At 50.3% G+C, this 14554-nt stretch overlaps 2 protein-coding genes across 7 annotated transcripts in view; one reads left to right on the top strand and one right to left on the bottom strand.

The window, feature by feature from the left end:
• Positions 1 to 3993, top strand: part of Exosc5 (exosome component 5) — a 9437-nt gene extending 5444 nt beyond the window's left edge. Inside the window, exons 4-6 of the mRNA XM_005361181.3 lie at positions 497 to 637; positions 1465 to 1554; positions 3726 to 3993. Of these exons, the coding sequence (XP_005361238.1) occupies positions 497 to 637; positions 1465 to 1554; positions 3726 to 3818 (324 nt within the window). The 3' untranslated portion in view covers positions 3819 to 3993. The remainder of the gene's footprint in view (positions 1 to 496; positions 638 to 1464; positions 1555 to 3725) is intronic.
• A 2089-nt stretch (positions 3994 to 6082) lies between these two features.
• Positions 6083 to 12110, bottom strand: Tmem91 (transmembrane protein 91). 6 transcript variants are annotated; one of them, XM_013351517.2, is made up of 4 exons: positions 11974 to 12105; positions 10709 to 10950; positions 8113 to 8262; positions 6083 to 6993 (listed from the first exon to the last, which is right to left on the bottom strand). In XM_013351517.2, exons 2-4 carry the CDS (start codon positions 10916 to 10918, stop codon positions 6973 to 6975), a joined length of 381 nt encoding a protein of 126 aa, XP_013206971.1. In that variant the 5' UTR covers positions 10919 to 10950; positions 11974 to 12105; the 3' UTR covers positions 6083 to 6972. The 6 variants fall into 6 exon arrangements, with proteins under 6 accessions (XP_013206971.1, XP_026642297.1, XP_005361237.1 ...); XM_026786496.1 differs by having other exon boundaries at positions 6083 to 7022; positions 11974 to 12104; XM_005361180.3 differs by having other exon boundaries at positions 6083 to 7033; positions 11974 to 12102.
• Positions 12111 to 14554: the final 2444 nt, after the last annotated feature.

Here is a 14554-nt window from a genome sequence, read left to right as displayed (position 1 = left end):
CAAGGCTGGTCTCGAACTCACAGAGATCCGCCTGCCTCTGCCTCCCGAGTGCTGGGATTAAAGGCGTGCGCCACCACCGCCCGGCCCTGGTTTTTTTTTTTTTTTGAGACAGAGTTTCGCTGTGTGCAGTCCTGGAACTCACTTTGTAGACCACGCTGGCCTCAAACTCAGAGATCGCCTGCCTCTGCCTTCCAAATTCTGGGATTAAAGATAAGGGCCGCCCCCACCCATCTCTAAGATCCTTGGTACATCCTTTAGTGTATGTATCTGTTCCCTAGCATCATCTCATTTAACACAGGGAGGGAGGTGCTTATGCCCAGTATGGAGCACTGGCGGGTACTTGGTGCCAGAACCACTTAGCCATCATACCATGCTGCTGCTCTGTGATCAGCTAGCGGTGTCTGCCACAGGCATCAGCAGGTAAAGGGAAGTGTGGATGTGTTCTGCTGGCCAGTCCCACAGAAGACACTCTTCTTAACCTCCCTGTGATGCTCAGCTCTTGGCCTGCTGCTTGAATGCTGCCTGCATGGCACTGGTGGATGCAGGTGTGCCCATGCGGGCTCTCTTCTGCGGGGTCAGCTGTGCCTTGGACTCTGATGGCAATCTCGTGCTGGACCCCACAACCAAGCAAGAAAAGGTAGGTGTAGAAAGGTAATGTTGGCAAAGAGCTGTAGCCAGGTAGGTCTGCTTGCTGTGTGAGTCAGTTGGCTCGTGTACCCTAGTCCATCTGGCAGCTTCTGTCCCATTCATCAAGGTTCATTCAGCTTTAAGTGCTAGACACCCAACTCTCACTTGCACTAGCCAGAAAAGAAACTTGCTAGCGTTCACTTCCGAACTGTAGAACAGATAGATCTGTGGTTCTTGTACCCTGTGCTGGTCATGGTGATGACAGTTAAGGAAGCATGTTCTTTTCAGCACTTTCTAGGAAGGCTTTAGGTAGGGGTAGTGACAGCAGTGCAGCCTGGGTCCCAGCCTGGCCCTGCCACGACATCATCACAGTTGGTTGCAGGTGTACACACAGGAAAATCCAAGGGTTCTATCTTGGATGTGGAAGTTCAGAACCCTCCTCGCAACTGTCACTTTTACTGCAACTACTGCTGTGAGAGTGGGGACCTGGATGCTTCTCTTGGGGCTCCTGGGCCCCCCTCAGATAACTGGGGAAACAAGGGAAGGAAGCCATGAGGACTGGATCTCTGGCTTGCCTGTGTAGTGCAGAGCAAGGAAGGGAGAGTGGGCAGTGGAGAGGCACTCAGGAAATGACCAGCACTGTGGCTCCCCCATAGGACAGGAGAACAGTGGTCAGAATAAAGGCAAAGAAGAGAAACAATTACCCAAGAGTGGAATCTAACATACAACTTCAGTTGACCTAGAGGCTGAGGGTTCAGTTCTCCCTGTTTGAGACTGGCTGAGATCTTAAAGAGGAGGGCCCCAAGACACTTATTACCTTCTACTTTTTGCTTCTAGGAGGCCCGGGCCATCCTGACCTTTGCTCTGGACAGCGTGGAGCAGAAACTGCTGATGTCCACCACCAAGGGACTCTATTCTGATGCCGAGGTACCTGTGTATCCATAATTTTTTCTCCTGTTGACATAACATCTTGTCCCAGCTCACAGCAAGCCCTTCTCTGCATCGCTGTTGGGTGGATGGATGCATGTTTGGGACTTGGTTTTTTTTTTTTAAAGATTTATTTATTTATTATGTATACAACATTCTACCTTGATGTATGCCCACACGCCAGAGGAGGGCGCCAGATCTCAGTACAGATGGTTGTGAGCCACCATGTGGTTGCTGGGAATTGAACTCAGGACCTCTGGAAGAGCAGCCAGTGCTCTTAACCTCTGAGCCATTTCTCCAGCCCCAAATTCTTTTTTTTTTTTTTTTTTTTTTTTTTTTTTGGTTTTTTTTGGTTTTTTGAGACAGGGTTTCTCTGTGGCTTTTGGAGCCTGTCCTGGAACTAGCTCTGTAGACCAGGCTGGTCTCGAACTCACAGAGATCCGCCTGCCTCTGCCTCCCGAGTGCTGGGATTAAAGGCGTGCGCCACCATTGCCCGGCTGGGACTTAGTTCTTAAAGTGCTTGCCTGGCGTGCCCAAGGTCCTGAGTCACGAGTTTAATCTCAGTACTTGGGAAAGAAAGACAAGCATAGATGAGTTCAGAGCCAGCCTAGTCTACATGGAGAATTCCAAGCCAGCCCGGGCAACATTGTGAGATCCTGCCTTATCAAGCAAAAAGACCAAAATGGTGTTTCTATGTAGCAGTTTTAAAGGAATGCCTGAATAATGAGATCAGAAAACAGGGTTCACCTTGAATGAGGGTGAATTTTTTTATTAAAGATTTATTATATATACAGTGTTTTGCTTGCATACCAGAAGAGGGCACCAGATCCCATTAGAGATGGTCGTGAGTCAGCATGTAGTTGCTGGGAATTGAACTCAAGACCTTTGGAAAAGCAGGAAATGCTCTTAACCACTGAGCCAACCCCCAGTTTTCTATCTTGAGGTCCCCAGTTGTCAGCACAGAACAGTGCCACCTAGAATTCTGGGTTTCCAAGGAACAAGGTTTGGAAACTAGGCTGCACCTGTATTTCTTCTCTGGCCCTGTGGCTCTAAGCCTATGTGGCGGTAATGATTTAAATCTCTAATTTCATGGCTCTTAAGGTTATTTGGGTTGGACATGGTGGCTTGCTGCTGTGAACTCCAGACCGGCCTGGACTATATAGTAAACACTTGTTTCAGAAAGGGAGAGGAGGTGCTAGGTAGGTCTAGTGGCTCTTACCTTTACTCTCGGCACTCTGCAGGCTAAGGCAGGAGAATCACTAAGTTTGAGATTATCCTGAGCTACACAGGTCTAGGCCAGCCTGGGCTATATAGCGAGTTCCAGGCCAGTCTGAGCTATGTAGTGAGACCCTGTCTCAGGCAAACATCAATGAAAAGGATTTGAGGGTTAAAGGGTTATAGCTCTAATTCTCGGGGTCTCCAGCTCTCCGAGTTCCTCCAAGGTGTTAGGACTCTGATCTCAGGTGGCTTTCAGAGTCTGGTCCCCAATGCCCTTATGCTCTTTTCATTAAGATAAGACTTAAGGGCTGGGAAGATGGTTCTGAAATTAAAGACTTGCTGCTAGGCCCGACTACCTGCCTGACTTTAGACCCCAGGACCAACATGGTAAAAGGAAAGAACCAAGTCCCCAAATTATCCTCTTATTTCCATAGGGTATGCCTGTGTGCAAGTGCACACGTGTTGTAAATTACATACTAAAAGAGGGAAGTAGCTGGGCAGTGGTGGTGCACGTCTTTTATCCCAGAAGGCAAAGGCAGGTGGATCTCTGAGTTCGAGGCCAGCCTAGTCTACAGAGTGAGTTCCTGGACACTAAGGCTACATGAAGAAATTCTGTCTCAAAAAAAGAAAAAAAAAAAAAGAGGGAAACAAGCTTAGAGGAGAGGGACTGAGGATGTGACTTTATTGGTAGAGGTTTGTCTAACGTGCCTGAGACCTGGGTTCCACCCCCAGCACCATATACTGTACTCTAGAGACTGAGGCAGGAGGATTTTTCAGGGCCATTATGTTTGTATGTCTCATTACGGGTATGCACCAGTGCCATTACGGGGTGGGAGTTAGGAGGTAAGACAGGAAATGGTTGTTGTGGTGAGGAGTAATGGAGGGGAGGGCACTAGGTTTAGAGGCTCATTTAGGGAGTAACCCTGGGTGCTAACTGGCTTCTTCCTTCCCAGCTCCAGCAGTGCCTGGCTGCTGCCCAGGCTGCCTCACAGCACATCTTCCGCTTCTACCGGGAATCGCTGCAGAGGCGCTACTCGAAAAGCTGAGACAAGCCAGGGCAGGGTGCACCTCCTGTCACCACGCCCACCGCCTCCAGCTGTCACATGCCAGCTCCTCACTTTACCTCATACTGTGCCCATGTGACCTCCAGTCCTGTAACAGCAGGGGCTCCTGTGCCAGAACACCATTAAAAGGAGCTCACCTGTGTTGAATGAGTCATAGCCACCGATTCTGATGTCTGGTGAGCATCCATTCATCAGGCCTGCTGGTGTTGAGAAGCTGGCACTGAACAAGAGACCCAGACCACATGTTCAGGGTAAGATATAGGCATGGTGGTACGTGCCAGCAGTCCTACCTGGCATAGTGAGGCCTGTAGTAATATGAACAGTGGGCTGTGTCCCGCCACCCAGCTAGCTTTACCCGAAATAATTACACGGACACTGTATTCTTTTAAACACTACTTGGCCCATTTCTATCTAGCTTCTTCTCAGCTAACTCTCACACCTGGACTAGCCCATTTCTAGTGTAGCCCACGAGGTGGCTTATCAGGGAGATTCTAGCCTACGTCCATCCTGGGTCGGAGCTTCATCGCCTGTGCCTCAGAGAGCAGAGCTCTCGCGTCCGCCCAGGAGCCGGGAGCATGGTGTCTCTGCTCCAGACAGCAGAGCTGTTGAGTATGAGCTCACTTCCTCTTCCTCCCGGCATTCTGTTCTGTTTACTCCTCCCACCTATGTTTTAACCTATGAGGGCCAAGCAGTTTTATTGCTTAACCAATGAAATCAACAGATTGATATATGACACTCCCACATCAGAGGCCAGCCTGGGCTACCTAAGAAGGTGATCTGGAGGAGGACTCAGCAGTTAGGAGCACCTGTTGCTTTTCCAGTTTCCAGCACTCAAACCAGACAACTCACAACTAACTGACTCCAGCTCTCAGGGCTCAGACATCCTTTTCTGGCCTCTATGGGCACTTGGACACAGTCTAAAGGAGGGATCAGTTTTGAGGGGAAGTAAATTCCATATCAGGATACAGGCAAGGTTGGTACAGCTGAAGCTATCTGTGAAGGAGGAAAGTGTGGCAGTGAGCTCTGGAGTAGCATGGGAGAGCGCTCCAGAGATACAGGCAGGGAGGAACACATCCACATGGGGCTTTGAGGACCACCAGCAGTACATTAGAGGTCCATTTTCACCCCATGAAATGGAGGTGATAGAGTCCTCACTTGAAGATGACATAAACAGAAGAGCCCAGAGGTCACCAGCTAACCTGCAGAAGACCAAAGGACCATGAGATTCCTGTCCCAGAGACCAGGCTGTTCAGGGTAACTCCAGCATTCTGGGAGCACCAAGTCATTGGAGCTCATCCAGCTGGTGTTCCCATACTCTTGGTATTGAGAGGACTGGAACCAAGCATTTAAGAACTTCTGTAAAGATTAACTCCCACAACCTGTCAACATGGAGCCAAATCAGCAGGCTCCAGACGCTTGTTTCCATGTGCTACGCCCATTCTGCCTTATACTTCACATGCTAGATCTAGATCCTCACACTCCACTCTCTACCACCACCCGCTGGACCGGTGTCTTCACTCCTGAGAACCAGGAAAGGAATGCACAGGTATCTTTAGCTTGGTGAGTGGAAAAGGGGTTTGGTTTTTGGTTTTGTTTTGGTTTTGGTTTTGTTTTTTTTTCATTGTAGTGTGGCGTTTAACAGTTAAACTCCTGCCTCTTCATTACTTGATGTTCCCAGGCCTCATTTTGCAAATACTCCCTGTGTCCCGCCAAGTGCTGAGCAAGCTGCTCACCTACTCAGTACCACCAACTCTTTGTTTCCTCAGGGACCCACCCCTTACATAGCCAGGCAGCGCTGGTACACACCTTTGGTCCCAGCAATCTGGAGGCAGAGGCAAGTGGCTCTGAGTTGGAGGCCCATTCTGCAGAGACTTGGTTGAAGTGGGTTTGGAAGGCCATTTTGTAAGGAAGGTATTTGGTCTCTAAATGATTTGAGCTGTCAGTCAGGATTCTTCCCCCCCCCCCCCAAGAGACATTGTGTCTGCAGAGGGAACTATGTTCATAGAGACTGCGTTTCTCTCTGTAATAGCCCTGACTGTCCTGGAACTCACTCTGTAGACCAGGCTGGCCTCAAACTCACAGAGATCCACCTGCCTCTGCCTTTCAAGTGCTGGGATCAAAGACATCTACCAGGCTTATTTGGTTTTTTGAGACAGTCTCACTACGTAGCTCTTGACTGTCCTAGAATTCATTTGTAGACCAGGTTGGTGTTGAACTCACAGAGATCCTCCTGCCTCTGCCCCCTCCCCCCCCCAGTGCTGGGAGTAAAGGCATGCCTCACCACCCCTAGCTGATTCTGGGATTTGAACTAAGGGAGTTGTAAATTCTGAACAAGCATTGACTGATGAGCCATGCCTCTGGTCTTCACCACCACAACCACCATGCGACTGGGTTTCACTATGCAGCCCTGGCTGGCCTGGAAACTTAATTTGTAGACCCACCTGCCTGTCCCGGGTGCTGGGAGTGCCAGCTTCTTTCGTGTGTTGTGTCAGTCTCACTAAGCTGCCATGGCTGGCTCATCTCCTGGGACCTCGTATGTACTAGGCATAGTTCTGCTGCTAAGCTCATCTCTAGGTCAACTTGAACTTGTGATCCTCCTGCCTCAGCCTCCTGAGTTACCAGTATACTAAGCATGGCTCTGAGGTCTGGCTCTACCACCACACTTTCCTGTTGATTTTGGGCTGGATGATTTCTCCATCTGCTGTGGGAAGAGCTCGGAGGGAAGCAGCAGGCCACCACACACACCTGGGATTCTTTGGACCTTGCTCGGCCTGAGGGAAGGGTTAAGTGAGACCTGGAAACCTGGCTCTAATTCTGCTCACTACTGTGGAGAAGAAAATACTGCAGTATCACACCCCAAGCTCTGAGATCTGATGTCAGCCACAGCCTGAGGCTGACATTGCTGGTCAGTCCTTCCTACTCTTGGGCACCCACACCAGTCCACCCACACCAGTCCACCCTGGACACACCCAAACACACAGACAGACTTGGGTTTGGCTTCAGGGACTCTTTAATCTCTCACGTTGCTTCCTTCTGGGTAGGGGTGGCCAGGAAAGTAGCAGACTCTCATTTCTGGATGCTGTGGTCCTCGCCGTCACCACCATTTGCACCAGGATCATCCGTTCCTCTCATTGGTTCACTGGGGGGCCTCTGGCCTCTGCATTCACAGTGGGGGCTGAAGGGCAGCTAGGGCGGGTCTCGGGAGGCAAGGTAGGCAGCCAAGGTCACCAGAGCAGCAGCATACGTGCACAGGCCCAGCCCTATGGCAAGGACCCCCAGCAGGAAGGCTCGGCAGGAAGTAGCCCCTGCCCCTTGGATGTCCCCCTTGGCCCAAGCCTTGTTGGTCTGTAGAGGCAGTGGGCAGTGGTAACCAAAGTGTCCTTTGACACTCCACCCTGCTTCCTGTGGCTCTCCACAACCCAGTCTAACTAAATCATTTATCTAGTCTAAAACTGTAGTTGGGGCACCAACTGAGCAACCAGTAAAAGAGCATTTCCCTGTGTAGTGGTGACTACTCCTTTAATCCTTGCACTTGGGAGACAGAGGCAAGTGGATCTCTGAGTTTGAGAACAGGGTTACACAAAGAAACCCTGTCTTGGAAAAAAGAAAACCCAAAAAACAAAGAAGTGTTGCCACATACCACTAATTTATGCCTGTGTTTTCACTCAGTTAATCTGTACAACGGCCCTGAGATAGGGGTTATTTCCATTGACTAGTGAGGGAGACCTGCGGCTTTCGCTGGCTTCCCAGGTCTGACAGGGACGGTTGTCAAAGCCACCACTCTAGGTTCCTGGTGGCATCTTGCCCCCCCCCCCCATGCTTCCTTCCTCCGTTTGTTTTGTTGTGACAGAGACTTAGGTAGCCCAGGCTTGCCTGGGACTTCCTTTGTAGCCAAAGATAAATTTGAATTTAGATCTTTCTGTCTCCGTCTCTGATTTGTTGGCCATCGAACCTAGGGCTTCGTGCATGCTCGGCAAGCAGTCTGCCAATGAGCCATAGCCTCAGCGCTGTTCCTTTGCTCTTCATTCTTTTGAGACAAGATCTCAGTTTGTAGCTAGATTGGCCTTGAACCTCCTCTGTCTCCCAAGACTACCTGGGATTACTGTCACCACCATATCAGGTTACGCCTTTGTGTTTCTTTGTGGAGGCTTCTCTCCAGCCACCTCCCCCCACGCCCCCTCACCCACCCACACCACCAAACAGTGTGGCTCCTCCTTGTTCTCCCCCCCCTTTTATTTTTAACCCAGCACCCTCCCAGTCCCAAACACAGACTAACCTTGTGGGCCAGACAGAAGGCAGCAATGCCCACAGGCCAAAAACAACACAGGACAGAGAAGACTGCCAGGCCAAGGTGGTCATGGGGCAGAAGAGGTGAGAGGCGGCCACCTCCATCATAATCTGAGTCACTGTCACTGGATGATGTGTCCTATGGACAGGAGAGAGTCTGGGTGGAGATATCCCCACCTGCCTTCTCTGCCCCATCACCCCTGAGGACCAATGCTTCTCTGCGGCCTTTCCAGAGACAAAAACATTCAACAAGGTGGGCTTTAAACTTCTCGGTCTACTGGATCCCTGGAGGGGAGGGGGAGCTATTGATACTGCAGGTTTCTAGAGAGATCCACCCTCCTGGATGCTGAGTTCATTCTCAAGGGTCTAACTATGGGAAGATTGCTTGTAATCCCTAAATGGGAAGTTGTGAAGTGGGGGCAGACTTTGCCTTGGGTAGAAGAACCTGCGTGAGAGATGGGGGGTGAACGCTTTAGTGTCCTGAGTTGCTAAGACAAACCTGCCAGCCAAAAATGATCCTAAAGCTGGGTGTGCCTGTAATCCCGGCATTTGGGAGGTAGAGGCAGGTGGCTCAGGAGGCCAGCCTGCCTTACATGACACCTGTGAGGGGAGGGAGGACACCAAAATCTTTCACTGTTGTCTTCAGGTAGCTCAGCAGGAACAAAACAAATCTCTGGAAGATGGTACCTTCATTCTAGGCCTCCAAATAATTGATCCTAAAAATACTTTTTTCAAACAAAATGACCAGCACACAGTCAAATATAACAGACACACAAATGGTGAGCAGGACCTTAGAGGTACAATGTAGTTCTTCAAGTCTTCACTGCCAGGGCCAGTCAGAGATGGTAAAACTGTGGCAGGATGTTTTCCACCCCACCTGCTTGTGTTGTCTTCCTGTGTTGCCCCAGGCTGTTCTGTAAAGGCGAGCTTCAGCCTCCTGAGTGCCCAGATTATAGGCAGGCTCTTAACCTGGCTCCAAGTGCCTTTTTTTTTTTTTTTTCTTAAGACAAGGTCTCTATTATGTAGCTCTGGCTATCCTGGAACTCACTCTGTAGACCAGGCTGGCCTTGAACTCAGAGATCTGACTGCTTTGAGTGCTGGAATTAAAGATGTACACCAAAAGCTCTTCTGAGGTGACTGATGTTCCTTCCCCACCCCCCAGCAGCTGTGCCGTAGGTTCTTCCTCCCTTGAATCTGGCCAGGTCTGCAACTCCCTCTTCCTTAACAGAACGTCACATAGTAACTCTACAAGATTTCCTAGGACAAAGTAAGTAAATCAGATCTGAGTCCCGAGGGTTGAAATTCCAAACCCTGCCTGGACTATAGAGTGAATTCAAAGTCAGCTTGGGCAATTTAACCAGAGCCTTCCTCGAGTAAAATGGGAAAGCCAGGGGTGGTGGCTCCTGCCTCTAATCCCAGCAAGTGGGGAGGTGGAGGCAGGAGGAGCAGAAGTTCAAGGTCATCTTCGGGTACCTGGTAAATTTGAAGCTAGTCTGGGCTATGCAGTGAGACCATCTTACAAAAGAGAGAAACCAGATGGATGGCGCAGGCCTGCATTTCCAGTTAGGAAGCTGAGGCGTTCAAGGCCATCATGAAGAACAAACTTTGTCTCAAAGAAAATTAAATTGGAAAATAAAAATGCAAGACATGTTTCACAATATGTGCAAGGAATATGACAGCATTCTTGGAGGTTGAGGTGGAAGGGTGAATTTAAGGCCAGACCCTGTCTTAGAAAAGGGGGGTGGGGACTAGAGAGATGGCACAGTGGTTACTGCCCTCGTATATGACCTGAGTCAGGTTCTCAGCTTCCTTGTGGGGAGGATTCCAGTGCCCTGTACCTCCAACTCCAGGGGATCTGAGTAGCGAGAAAATACAAGCACACACACAATAGTGGGGGCTAGAGAGATAGCTCTGTTAAGAGCACTGATGAAGGATCCAGGTTCAATTCCCAGCACCCACATGATGGCTCCCTACCATCTGTAATTCCAGTTCCAGCGGATCCAGCTCCCTCTTCTGGCCTCCACAGGCACTGCATGAATATAACGCACAGGCATATACACATAAAAATAAAAGCTTAAAGACAAAATGAAAGTCTGACATTTTTTTTAAAAACTTTTAAAGCATGGGGAAGGTCAGCAGTGGGATGGGTCAGCAGGTAAAGGCGAAGTACTGACCATCAACCCTAATGATCTGACTCCAGGTCATGTGTGCCCTGGCCTCATTCCATACATACGCGCACGCGCGCACAAATAACTTAAAAAATTAAAGACATTAACTTGAAAAACTGGGTCAGCAGAAGCCAAGCATTTGTGGGTTCTGGAATGAGAGAACACAGTCAGAAGGAAGACAGCAAACAAAGATCAAGGGACAAGGTGAGGGGTCTGGAGAAAAACAAAACTGCACTCTAGAGCCAGGTGGTGGTCTCTGAGTTCAAGACCAGCCTGGTGTACTAGCCCTGGCTTCACAAAGAAACCCTGTCTCAACACAAAACAAACAAAAATTCCAAGACTCCCAGTCAGGCCCTGCACAGTCAAGTGAGACTCCAGACCTAGACAGATAACACCAGCAAGCTGCCCCACCCCTACCTCAAGGTCAGGGGTCTCCGGCTCCCCCAGGCCAGCGCTCACGGAAGAAAGAGGTGAGAGAAGGAACTGCCGGCCTCTCAGTGACTCCACAAAGACTGTTTCTGGGAAAGGGGGTCCCAGCCCTACTTTGTCAGTCTTGGGGGACAGGAGGTCCCAGGCTGTGCTTGGCAGCAAGGGTTGCTGGAGTTCCTGTATGCTGGGGTTGTCCATGGCTGGGGGAGGGGCGCTGTTGTAGGGGGTTCCTGAAGACAGAGGAAAACAAATTCAAATTTCAAAAATCTTGCCTTTATCCATCACCCTCTGACTGTTGGCTTCAGAGTGAGCACAAAGTCCCTCAGGGTCATTTTACAGATAGAAAAACAGACTGGAGAACAAAACAGGTTTGTTTAACTCACAGATAATTCACGGTCCCAGGCGATCAATTCTGGGATTCTCTCAATTATATACCTGTTGCATACTCACTGGAAACCATGTCTTACACAGTTGTTTGTTCCATGAGCTCTCTCCACACACACATACACACAGACTCCATCCCCAGGCTCACATGCCCTTACCACCCATTCAGGCCCACACCCTTCCTCCTACAATATGCTCATCCATCTCCTACCCCCAGTGACCTAGGAACGCCACCCTAGTGCACACACACATAGTCCGGTCCTTACACTAAGTTCCCAGGGCCCTCTCAAGGTAAGCCCGCCACACCCACACCCTGTCATCTGCCAAAGGTCTACTTGAACACTTGCTGGGAATGACAGCGGCTCCCCTCGGGAACGTGTCTGAGGCCGGCAATGTTCTTATGTACCCCTGAGCCTCCTTGCACAATCAATCCTCACCCTTGCAGCATTTGAAAACGCAAACACCTCCAACATACAGAGACCCCCCACCCCCACCCCCACGGCCACGCTTCTCAGCTCTTATCGCTTCCATTGCACACCTATTCAACTCAACCTGTACCTTACCTTGCCCCTTTTCCACGGCGCCACACATCTCCCCATTGACCTGTCACCTTAGCCCTCCTGGTTCATTTACACCGCCACCCTCAAACTCAGCATATGTACTGTTCACACTCAACCAGAAAGATCTTTCTCGTTCTACTATCCCCTGCCCCAGATCGTTCCAAACCTCCTAGTCCAGATCCTCGCCAAAGATTCACCCCCATCCATTTCTCGCCCCCCCCCCCCGCCGCAACGCCAGGATCCAGGGAGAGGAGCAATGTTCTCATCTCCTCTCCTCACCGCCCACGGCCAGTTTCATAGGACGCCCACCTTGCCCTGCCGCCCAGAGATGGGCAAACCTGAAGCCTGCGATCGGGCTCTGGGGTACCTGGCGCGGGGTCTGGCAGCTGCGCTGCGGTCTGGTCTCTGCGCCCCAGCCCCGCAGCGCACAGAGGAGGGGAGAGGCGTAGCTACAGCTCCAGACTCCGCCCCTTCGCTGCTCCTCGGGAGGGGGCCTTGAAGGCAGGCTCCGACTGGGGGCGGGGGTGAATCCCAGAGACAGCAACTTCTTCTCCCTGAGCCCAGGCTCAAATCTGTTGGCTGGAAGATGGAGCAAACCCCCCCCCCCCATTATCTAGGTCTTTCCTGGCTGGATCCCACCTCTCCAGAAAAGGTGGTCCAGTAACAACCAAAAATAATAACAGTAGCCGGGCGATGGTGGCGCATGCCTTTAATCCCAGCACTCGGGAGGCAGAGGCAGTTGGATCTCTGTGAGTTCGAGACCAGCCTGGTCTACAGAGCTAGTTCCAGGACAGGCTCCAAAGCCACAGAGAAACCCTGTCTCGAAAAATAATAATAATAATAATAATAATAATAGTAATAATAACAACAGTAACATTAGCTACAGCTTTGTGACTTGTTCTAGGTGCTTACATTCACAACCACAGAACAGTTCTAAGAAGCACTGTGCATGGTCGTCTTTTCACGACAGCAAAGAGCACAGAGAACTGAAGTAACTAGTCCAAGAGCACACAGAAGAGCACACAGTTCACGAGGCCCTGTGCTGGGCTCTTTCCCTCAGCAGCTCCGTTTTCACCCCTGCTGGGAAGGTGCGGAAACTGAGGCTCCGGTGCCGAGGTAAGCCCCTGGGACCTGCAGCAGCAGACTGTAACCCAAGGCAGAATCCCTTGCTGACCCCAGCGGAAGGAAAGAAGCCAAAGAAGGAAGGTTGCGTGACGCTTCTCGAGGACAGAGGCCGAGGAGTGGTCCAGGTCCTATAGTAATGCAGGCGTGCTCCTTGGTTCAGGGTCGGACTCTCCAAACACAGGCAGGTATTTCAAGGCATTTGATGTGTGAACTTTGGACCAGAGCTTCACCTCTCTGAATCCTTATTTCTTCATCTGAAAACTCAGGACATATGCCCAGCCTTCTAGACATGATGATGACAAACATATGTTTATTTTTAAAAAATCTTTAAAGATTTTATTTATTATGTATACAGTGGTCTACCTCTATGAATGATGAATGCTTACAGGACAGAAGAGGGCACCAGATTGCATTACAGATGGTTGTGAGCCACCATGTGAATGCTTGGAATTGAACTCAGGTCCTCTGGAAGAGCAGTCAGTGTTCTTAACCTCTGAGCCATCTCTCCAGACCCCCATATCTTTAATTTTTTGATGTTTTTTTCATTACGTTTATTTACTTATTTATTTAGTGTGGTGCTTCTCCAGCAAGCATGTGTAGACGTCAGAGGACAACTTGCAGGAGTTAGTTCTTTTCTTCCACCAGGCGGGTTTCTGGACTCGAACTCAGATAATCAGACTTAGCAGCAAGCTCTCTTTCTCACTTAGTCATTCCAACAGTTCAACATATGTATTCAACTTAGATGTGACAACAAACACCCACACATTTACCCAAAGCCTGGCAAAGGAAGCACAGTGAACAGCTGAACATGTGGAATGTGCTTATTGATGTTATTCATAATTTGTGTCCTTTTAGTTGACAAAGAACCCTCCTGGCCCTCCAAGCCACCTCGTCCTTCAGGGAGCCCACCCAGCTTGCACTGCCTCCTTTTCCGGCAGCCCTCCATCTGCCAGACGGGAGGATTCCCTGGCTTGATGTAGGGCCGTGGTGGAGTTCCCTAGCTCTAGGGTGCCAGGGCACTGTGCCAGGAGTGCAGACGCTCAAGCTGGCACGGGCCCCACACTCAGGGAGAGCAGATGGCGTCTGGGAGTGCGCTTGGCTCAGCCCAAGCTTCTGGCAGGGAGACCCACGGGAGGGGCAATGCCAGGCGCAGGGGCAGAATGGTGTTCACCAGAGGGGATTTACTAGTACCTCTCTCTTGTTCTAGCTGTTGTTTGCACCATGTAAGAACTGCCACTGTGTTCTGCTTGTGTGCTGCTCCTGACTGCACTCATTAGCATCAGCTCAGCCCTGGGGGCTAGGATTTGTTCTCTTTTGCTATGGCAGGGCCTCGGGCCTGAAACGGTGCTTGGCACAAAGGAAGTCTTACTTTGAGGCTCATAGGATGAGGGTATGAATTCCAGCCAGTCTCAGTTTTTCATCAGATCACTGAGCTCAGGGACACCCCATCCTCCGCTTGCCGTTGAGAGATGAATTCCAGTCAAGTTAGAACCATGACTACCATCCTCCTTGTAGAGTCTACCGGGCCCACCTCTTTCCGAAGACGAGGAAATGCCCTGGGTCTCATATCTTATTTTTGTGATAGGCCTAAAATGTGAAGTGTGTGTGTTTTGATAGAGAGTCTAGGAACTCCTGCATACTAATAGGCAACTGTGTCCTAGCCATATCCTCAGTCCCTCACTGGGGGATTCTAGGCAGGGGCTCTACCACTGAGCTACACCCCAACCCCTCACTGGGGGATTCTAGGCAGGGGCTCTACCACTGA

Source organism: Microtus ochrogaster, linkage group LG4 (assembly GCF_000317375.1).
Source record: "Microtus ochrogaster isolate Prairie Vole_2 linkage group LG4, MicOch1.0, whole genome shotgun sequence".
Lineage (NCBI taxonomy): Eukaryota > Metazoa > Chordata > Mammalia > Rodentia > Cricetidae > Microtus > Microtus ochrogaster.
This window is presented reverse-complemented; position numbering and strand designations above follow the sequence as displayed.